The sequence below is a fragment of the Mobula hypostoma genome, chromosome 10, assembly GCF_963921235.1.
Source record: "Mobula hypostoma chromosome 10, sMobHyp1.1, whole genome shotgun sequence".
Classification (NCBI taxonomy): domain Eukaryota; kingdom Metazoa; phylum Chordata; class Chondrichthyes; order Myliobatiformes; family Myliobatidae; genus Mobula; species Mobula hypostoma.
In genome coordinates this window covers 20594789-20605165 of record NC_086106.1, presented here as the reverse complement: position 1 = coordinate 20605165, position 10377 = coordinate 20594789, and the positions used below count along the sequence as shown (strand labels likewise).

At 45.4% G+C, this 10377-nt stretch overlaps 1 gene segment (V, D, J or C); it reads left to right on the top strand.

Annotated features, from left to right (window-relative positions):
• The first annotated feature begins 8209 nt into the window (after positions 1-8209).
• LOC134352430 (immunoglobulin heavy variable 3-33-like) lies at positions 8210-8761 on the top strand. The segment is given in 2 exon segments: positions 8210-8291; positions 8403-8761. Coding segments are annotated over 2 exon segments (435 nt in total).
• Positions 8762-10377: the final 1616 nt, after the last annotated feature.

Below are 10377 nucleotides of genomic sequence, written 5' to 3'. Positions count from 1 at the left end.
GAAGACACAGCCACCTATTACTGTGCGAGAAACACAGGCAGGAGACCGGCACTAGACCGGGAATAATACCGAGTGACAGCTCCTACCCTTTGAGCGCTGAAGGACATGGCAGCAGTGATCGCCACAGCCGTATCTCGGTCGTTCTGGGCTACATCCTCTCGTCCACGCAATCGAAGACGGGTTGTCTGAGTAGATTCCCCAGAAGAGGTGCTGCATGGAGGGGTGCAGAGGCTCAGCGGATCACTTTGGACGGCAGCTCGAGGCCAAGCGCGGTGAGTGGGAATGGGCTCACCGATCCACCTTGTCAGGTGTCGTGCTTCGTCTAGACGTGACAGTAAATGCTCTGGCTCGAAGGAACATTAATGATCAGAGACACTTTGGTGTTCTAGGGCGGTCTGACTGAGGAGTGACTGTGCTGAGAGGAAGTGAGAGGGGCGGGGGTTATGGTACTTCGGCTTATCATCTTCGGCTATATCCTGGCGTGCCTCAGTGTGAGAGGTGGCTGTCCTCCATATCTATTACAACAAACACTTCTTATCACGTTCTTCGTTCGCTTCTGCCGGCTTTACTCTGGCATACATGGACATAAGTCAGATCACGAGTGCATAATCTGGGAACTGGTAAATTTTCCACGAGAAATGAGTCTCAATGCGAACGGAACTGCAGAGTCAGTTGAAGCCCAGGAAAAGGTCCAGTTGGTTATATTATCTCCACTTCAGGACTGGGATGGCTGAGATTGAGACCCGCTGTGTGGGACGCCCAGACACTGAGTGTGGGTTTAATTAATCTGCTGGGGGGCTCGGCCATCCTCTATGACGAAGTCGTATTAAGACCTGTAGTGAAGCAGCGTCTTATGCACCAGGATGATAGGGAGCTGGAGAAAAACTGCTCCCGACAAGTGGGAGTCTGAACCGCAGTCTGTCTCCACGAATTCCGCAATGCTGCCTCCCAGAACAAATCCCTGAAGGCTAACTCAGACTGTTAAGGCAAATGTTCTAGGCAGGTATAAGCCCAAATATCTTCAACTCTAATTCTGCGGAATGGAGGGAAAGGGTGTCTGAAGAGAGGAATACTTGGAAAATGCCTCTTTTCTTCAAAAGCCAGGAAGAACCAGGCTCGAAATTCCAGATAGAATTCCAGGAAGTAGCTGCTTCCTGTCTGGGATCATGTTGAAACCTTTCTGAGATTAGAGGATGCGGCGGACAAGTGAAGTTACTGCATTCGGTGAATGGGGAGACGGAGCAGTGTGAATATCTTGCCTACTAGGAGGGACAATGCTGACGGTATCTTGAGTTGAACGGATATGAAATTAATTGATTTTACTGCTTACATCTTTCATATACATGAGGAGTAAATGTTTATGTTACGTCTCCTTTGAGATGTAAACACAAAATATACTGCAGATGCTGGGGACAAAGCAACACTCACAACACGCTGGAGGAGCTCAGCAGGTCGAGCAGCATCCGTGGAATTGATCAGTCAACGTTTCGGGCCGGAACCCTTCGTCAGGACTGAAGAGCGAAGGGGCAGAGGCCCTATAAAGAATGTGGGAGTAGGGTGGGAAGGAGAAGGCTGGCAGATTCCAGGTGGAAAAGCAGTAATGGGAAATATAAAGGGGTGGGGAGGGGAAGCAGGGAGGGGATAGGCAGGAAAGGTGAAGAAGGAATAGGGGAAAGCACAATGGGTAGTAGAAAGAGGCGGAACCACGAGGAGGTAGAAGGCAGTTGGGGGAGCGGGCAGAATGAAACTGAGATAGGGGAAGGGAGTGGGAGAGAATTACCGTAATTTGGAGAATTAAATGTTCATACCAATGGGCTGGAGCCTACCTAGACGGTTTATCAGGTGTCGCTCCTCCAACCTGAGTTTAGCCTCATCATGTCACTGGAGGAGGCCATGTATGGACATATCCGAATGGGAGGTACCTGAGAATTCATCCTAATAATTGCCTAATACGTCTTTCCCGCCACTAAGGTCAGAGCGTAGACATATCCGAATGGGAATGGAAGCAGAGTTCAAGTGGGGGGCTACCGGTCATCCTGTCTGTTGCGGCGGACGGAGCGGAGATGCTGCGATCAAATGTGCAATGCGCAATTATAGTAATTGATAATGAATATTGTATCCAACAGGATAGTCAATAAAATGTCGAAATACATTCGCGTCAGCATGAATTAAGCAGTTTGGTGTCCTGGTGTAAGAAGTTGTCCCGCAGCCTGTGTGTCCTGGTTTTCATGCACTGTCTCCATTTGTCTCCAGTCAATATCTTGGCCTTCCTTACATTCATGTTAGAGCCTACTTCTTCTTTTACATCCTTGTCAATGCTGGACATACTCAACTGTGTTATACTGCCTCCCATATCCCCAAGGTACAGGTGGGTGTCAGCTCCATCATGTAATGTTCAGCTTAAGGTCTGTCCCAGGATGCTACTATGGTACAGGCGATATCTGAGGATTTAGGATGTTAGTTTTACTTCCCGGTGGGTGTGCAGATGGTGTACGGGGAGGATAAATTTTGTAGTTGGAAAGGCAGTGGATAAGTCGTATCGAAATATTAAGGAAGGGAAATGAAGCCACAAGGCCTTCCTATATTCCAGGCATCCTTGCATTGGCGGATGGGGAAGGGTATACGGTAGTTAGTGTGGGGAGGATGGTTTTAAAGGCATTAATGTGTAATAAGAGTCCATTAAAGGGAATGTTTATTCATGAACGGCTCTGGTCTGGAAAACACTGCCTGTATGACCATGATATGTATAAGTGAGTATAGACATTTTACTGGAGGAAGTCTGATTTTCCTAATGAGACAGAGCAGAGCAGAGAGATCAATTGTTTTATTGGGTATCAACAGCTAAAACTTAGCACAAATACTATCGGATGAATGGCCTTTCTCTCTGCTCCGTCATGGAATGGAATCAGTATTTATCCTGTGCATCTAGGTAATTTTTCCTCATAGGGATTTCATCGACCACCCTGGAGTAAACAGACTAGTTACAAAGATTCCTCTTCATTATCCATCCCAGCCAGGGCAGGGCCATTACAGCGGAAACAAAGAGTGAAACTCCCTTAGCCTGTCCCATCTTACACTCACGGGACATGAATTGAACTTTGCTGTTCAAAAGAACTGTTGGCTCTCAGTTCACAGACAGAGCCACCTCTATAATTCCAAGCCGTCCTACTTCCTGAGTGGGTTAGTTTAACAAGTGCATTCCACATAAATTAGTGTAACTCTTAGTTTCGACCAGTGCCGTTAGTCTAGGAAACTACAGCCTCCGGCCTGGACAACCAGAGAAATCTTGTTTATGTGGATGCTGCGTGATGTGTTCCCCTGTTACAAATCAATGCCTTGAAATAACGAACATTACGCAGTTCGCAAGTAAACTATTGAGCTTTATAATTCTGAATTCAACTCAAGGTTTAGTAAAGAAAACAAAAAGAAAATGGCCTCTTTTTAATGAAGCAGTCTGTTGCGCACGATGGAGCTCACGGTTTTCCCATCCCTTCGTTCTCCATCGATTTCTCCAGGGCGTCGTCGACTCCCAACCACACTCCAGGTCCACTCGGTCCTGCAGTCTACGACTTCGCCTGTCTGGCATCTTCTCTCTCCATCTTCTCCCGAACAAAAGCTCGCGAATCCCTCGCTCTCGGGCACACAAGAACGAACAACATTTCCCTCATAGCACATACGGACATTACAATGCCCCGTTCATCTCTACTCATAACCCAAGCACACTGCTGCTGCAGAAAAAGAAAAAAAAAATATTACATCAGCAGTGAACCCTTTCCCATGGCGTGAAACCAGTCTTACTAGTGATTCGGTAAGAGTAGTTGTGAGGTACAGTCTTGGCATTTACAGAATACCTTACATTGTGCCCAAGAATTTTAAGAGCAATGACGTATATGCAAAATACAGCCCTATTCCAGAGCAGAGAATGTGCAACCATTCTGCACACAACAGAATCAGAAAACTTTAAGGTGATAACAAACAGACAGCCTATTCTTGTGAAGTTTCCGAAGGAGGAAGATTTTCCAGGACAGGATCTATAGAGCGATCCAATAGGGAAGCAGAAGGGTGAATGTAGGACGATGGAGAATAGGGCAGCAAATGAAATCAGATGAGTAGCGCAGAGGATGGAAGAACAGTCAACGAATACCACCACAACAAATCTGTCAAATTTAAACTCAGATCAAAATGATCTGCAGCAGATTTGGCTCGACGGTCAAAATTCCGACACCTCAGCAATTTGTATTTTTTTTTTATTCACGCCATAAGTAAGGATTTCCTTTCAGAATTATCAATTTCCTTGAGGAAACGGATCGCTCATCCTTACGCTGCGGTCCTCTTTATGACTCCTGGCTTGTCAGTTTGTTTGCATCAACAGGCTCTCTGAATGGCGACCCAGATTTGTAATTCATTCTGACTTCATCAGCAAAGATGTGAGCCAGATGATGAATAACTAAAATTGCCCGCCTGATGTTCAGTTTAACTGCTCTATCAAATTAATACAATGCAGACAACAATCAGACTGAAACTCACCCGATCTGTTGATTCAACCTCGATTATTTTGTACAAATGCCCAAACGTAATTACGTTGCAAGTTTCTTCTGAGCTGACACATGCATCTCCAACTCCCCGCTTCAGCCCAGCTCCCTGTTGTCAGTTTGATCGGAGATTTCGTAAAGCACCCAAGGAACACAGATACAGACAAAACGTACTCACCACCTGCTGGTCCTGGGATGTATGAGATCTTCAGCTACTAATCTGCCCGGCAAGATTTATCCTGCCTCCTGCAATGCCAACACCGAGCAACTCAGGGAACATAGGTGGTCGGAGAAACAGAGTTGCTATTTCACATCAATGATCTTTCACCAAATTCTGTAAGACTGATACGTGGCTACTACGCTGTTTTTTTATTATTATTATTATTATTATTATTCTACTGAATATATTCCGAATAAACCAATTTGTTTTTCATTGACTTCTGCAACTCCAAAATATGTCAGGGCCTTCCCAAAATCAGCAATTGTTTCCGCAGTGTGTCACTTCATATGGGATTCACTTTCGTCTATTTTTTCGCCTGTCAGGGCAGTTGGCCTGGAGCTACACCCCCGCCCCGGATCTAGCGGACCGGTGTATCTCTCTTAGCGCAGCCTCTACAATTTGATCTGTATGGTATGAGTGAACCTACCACGCGCCAGATCACTAGGCCCTCGGGGTCACTGAGGCACGCAAGCCTCCAAACCTCTAGGAGGAGTGTGTTAAATGAAGCCTGCAACATACATCCCTTTTTTTCTCGTGTCATTGAGTATAAATATTTGCAAGTAATTTTGCAGCTATATAGAATTTTGCCTCGACCACATTTTGAGTATTGCGAACAGTTCTAGTCAGAACACTTTCAGAAGGATGCGAGGTTTTGGCTGTGGCACAGATGTGGGTCAACTGCATGTTTTCTGGATTGGCTTGTATGATATATGAGGGGATTTAGTACTAAATAGGATTGCATTATTTTGAGCATTAAAGCCTGTTAGCCGAGCTGGTCAAATACATAATATTTTTAATGTCAAGGTGGAACCATGAAATCGTCGTCCACGTTGAGAGGATATCAAAGACGATAAACCAGAAATTTTAAAAAATGCGAAGACTGAAAGCACCTGGACCTCAGCAGAGGTTTCGGAGGCGGATTACATTGCTAAGTGATTCTTCAGTGTGTCACCTCATATGAGGAACACTTTATTCTTGTTTCACTTGTCATGGCTGTTGGCCCTGATCTGAAACCCAGCCCACGGACCTAGATGGCCGCTCTATCGTAGTTAGCAAAGCCTCTCCGGACTATCTGTTTGGCATAAGTGATCCTACGAAGCGCCAAAGCACAAGGCCTTCAAGGTATTTGAGACACACAAGTCTCTAAACCCTACAAGGCTTGGCGCCTCTGGAAGGAGTGTGCTAAACGAGGGTATAATATATATCCCGTTATCGTTCGTGTCAGTGAGCATTAATGTTAGCAAATAAAATTGTCACTATGTAAATTTTTTGCTCGGCCGCATTTTCAGTAATGCAAGCAGTCGTCATCGTCACATTTCAGGAAGAATTTGATGTTTTGGATATGGCACATAAAATGGTCACTTGTATGTTATCTGGATTGGCTTGGATGGTATACATGTAAGTTTAGACAAACAAGGATTGCATTATATTGAACATTAAAGTCCGTCGAGCACCTGCTGAAGTACATTTCATCAGAGCATGACAGGAAACATAACCAGTGTCTTTATGCAAAGGTGGCACCATGAAACCTTCGGATACATTGATTTAAAATGAAAAAGAGGATACCAAAGATGATACACGAGATATTTAAAAAAAAATCCATCATGCAGGAAATAGGTGGATATGCTGCTTAAAAAGAGCACCATGATTGCCACAGACGGGGGGCGGGGGGCGGGGGGGGAGCTAAACAGGCATTACATATATAGTTCTATATTCCATGAACTGTGCTGTACCCTAAGTGTTGCAATCTTAGGTTATTAATCTCAAGAGGGTCTGTTTGTGGAATTTAATGCTTGAGTCATTCCCCACCCCGGAAACACATTTTTGTCATAACAAATTTGAAAAAAAAAAACGGACATTGGGATTTCAAAACTAAATCTGGAAATGCTCAAGAGGTCATAACATCCCCACTGCAAGAGAGAAACGTGAGTTAATGTTTCAGTTCAAAGAGCGTCCGTCAGAATTTGGAACCAGAAAGAAGAAGCATTGTGGAGCAAATGGTTGGACGGGGAACGGATAAACACGGTCCACCGTAGAAATAGGCCGTATAACGTGATCGCCGAATAATAGTTGGAGAGTAGATACACGAACAAATTAACTTAAATAAAATAATCTAGTGAAGTCCAAATACAGAGAAGGAAGACATGCCCGGTAGGCTACGATAACCACCATTAACACCAACTCAGAAGTACTGAGGGAGGTGCAAGTAAAATAATACCAGAGGTTGAAATATTCCAGCGTGTACATGCTGCAGTGGAAGAGAATCGGAATATCTTGCAGCACAGGAAATTGATTTTTCTGCCTCCCGAGATGCCAATATACCATCAATTCAGTTGTAGGTTTGTCACCCATCACTTTTCTGCATTTCCTATTCATTCACCTTCGCAGCTGTCTTTAAAACAACGTAGTGTATCAGCTGCACCATTTTACCTTGAAAGTCTTTGGAAATAAGCGTAGCCCCGTGTATTGGATAACATCGCGAAGATATTCTTTGCTTTCTGGATCTCTCATCATAAACTTATGCCCTTGTTTGTAACCTCTTGTGCACTGGGAAACGGTTTCTGGCTGCATCCGCACTGCTCACAATTTTATAAACTTCACCGAAGTTAGACTTAGCCTTCCAGCGAAGATAAATCCAATTTATTCAACCGCTCCATGTAGTTAAAGTCCTCCATCCCAGGCAACATGTGAAATCTATTCTTCATTCCTAGAACCTACAAAAACGTTCAGCCATGCAGTTAATACCTTGGCTTCACATATGACCGTACACTCACGGTCAATGGCCCAAATTCTAACTTCTAAATCATCCTCTGTAAACATGAGCTGCCGATGCCGCCCTTTCGTGACCCTACGCTGCTTGCCAACATTGGTCTTAATATGACGACAACTGGATAATCGCATATACACCATGAGCTTTTTGTTTATTACATCACCGTTCACAGTCCATTGTCTCTCGATCGGTGTCCCAAAGGAGGATATCTGTCCACTGACTAGTCTGTTAGACGCAGTATCCAGCGAGGCACCAGTCCATTAAATAGAATCTCTCAATTCCTGTCTCTCATGGGAATCTCGGTCCACTGACTGGTGTCTGATACTTCCTGTCTGACAGAGTGACGTTTGTCCAGTGGCTAGTGTCTCTCAACTCTGTGTATCGGGGGGAATTCTGTCCTCTGCCTTTTTCATTCCACAAACTGTTTATCGCCGAACATAATGAGTGTGCCAGATCATTAATCCGGATCTGGCCACTGCCGCTGACCTATCGCCTGTGCAGAGACAAATATATTTTGGACAATTGCAATTTCTGCTGGAGGCGGGGACAGGAATCTGTGTCTCTGGTTTCATTGTGTGGGAGCCTTTACAAACCGCGGCTCCTCCTCTCACTGGCAGTCTACGTCTCTATTTGAACAGCGTAAACGACAGCTCGCGATAAATCTGGTCTCAACTAAAGCCGCTGATCTCAAAAATGTCGAAATCGGATTCAGTGCTCAGCAAGATAAGGGGCATTCCTTATTTCTGTCTCCTCCTGCATTGCCTTCCAGGTGCCTGTCTCACAATTGATTATCTACCTAAGGCAGACTGTTTTTCGCAGGCTTTCTGAATCTCTGCTTGTGGAACATTTGTCTCAGTTTCTGCTCTTCTTCTGTTGACAGGCGTGCAGTCCGATATGCTGCTGGAACAGCCCGAGTCAGCGATGGTGAAGCCCGGACAGTCCCACAGACTGACCTGTGCGGTCAGTGGGTTCAGCCTCAGCAGCTCTAACATGCACTGGGTGAGACAGGTCTCCGGGAAAGGGCTGGAATGGGTGGCTGTTGTATATTATGACGGTAACAAATACTACGCGCCTGGAGTCCAAGGCCAATTCGAGGTGTCCAAGGACAGCAGCACCGTTTATCTGCAAATAAACAACCTGATACTGGACGACACGGCGACCTATTACTGTGCGAGACACACAGTGAGAGAGATCGGGCGTAGACCGCGACAAAAACCCAGTGAAATCACGGACTGGTAGGGCGCAGAGGGAAAGGTCAGTAGTGATCGCCAGAGCTGTACCACGGTCGTTAAGAGCCACACCGGCTCGTCCACGCAATGGAAAACGGGTTCTCCGCGGTGATTCCAGAGAAGACATGCTGGATGCATGGGCCCAGGGTCTCAGCGGATCATTTCAGACGGCAGCTGGGAGCCAAGCGCCCTGACTGGGAATGGGTTCTCTGATTCACTTTGTCAGGTGTCGGTCTTTCGTCAAAATGTTACAATAAATGGTCGGGGTATGCAGGACATTAATGACAAGGGAAGCATTGCTGTTCTGGCGCGGTTTGACTGACGAATGAACTGCTGAGAGATAGTGATAGGGTCGGAGGTTACCGTACGTCTGTGTATCATATCGGCTATTTTATGGCATGCCTCAGTGTGAGAGCTGGCGGATCTCAATATCTACTGCAACAAAGCACTTTTCACTAGGCTCTTCGTTCGATTCTGTCGGTCATTACCCTGATCATAGATACATATCGGATCCGGAGTGCATAATCTAGAAATGGGTACAAGTTCAACTAGAAATGAGTCTCAATGTGAACGGACCTACAGAGGAGGAGCTGTCAGTTGAAGTCCAGAGAAAGGTCCCGGTTGGGTATATCGTATCCACTCCAGGACCGGGATGGCCGAGATTGAGACCTATGTGTGGGACGCCCGTACCCAGATAGAGGTTTATTAGATCCTTTGGTCGGCTCTGCGATCCATTGGATTTGGGCTTGATGTGACGAAGTCGGATTGTGACCTGATATCCTCCACTGTGATAGGGAGCTAAACAGAAGCTGACCTGTACAAATGAACGTCTGCATCGCAGTCTCTCTACACGAATTCCGCATTGCTGCCTCCCAGAGTCAAATTCCGCAATGTTGACAGAGACTGCAATGGCAAATGTTTATTTCCGGGCAAGTAAATGCCCAGCTTGCTTCAACTTTGAAAATGCCTCTTTTAATCAGAGGCCAGAAAGAGCCAAGCATAGAATTTCGGATAGAAATCCAGGAAGTGTTTGCTGCCTGCTTGGAATCATGTTGATATTTTGCTGAGTTTATTGGATGTGACGTGCAAGTGAAGTTACTGCATTTGATGAATAGGGAGACGGAGAAGTGTGAATATCTTGCCTATTGGGAAGGACCTCGCTGAGGGTAACTTGAATTCAACTGGATTAAACTGAATTGAGCTTATTACTTACATCCTTCATATACATGATGGGTAAAAACATTTACGTTACGTCTCCATTCAAATGTGCAATGTGCAATTATAGTCATTTATAGTAAATGTTATGTACAACATGATAGACAATATAACATAAAAATAGAGTTGCGTCAGCATGAATTAAGCAGTCTGATGGCTTGGTGAAAGATGCTGTCACTGAGCTTGTTGGTCCTGGCTTCATGCTCTGTCTGCATTCGACCCCAGTCAATGCCTTGTCCTTCCTTACGTTCATGTTACAGTCATCATGTTCCTGCACCTACTTCTACATGCTGGTCCATGCTCAGCTCCATTATACTACATAACACCAGGTAAGATGTGGGTGTTAGACCAATCATGCAATTTTCAGCGTGATGAGTGCCCATCATGCAGCTGAGGTATAGGCGACATCTC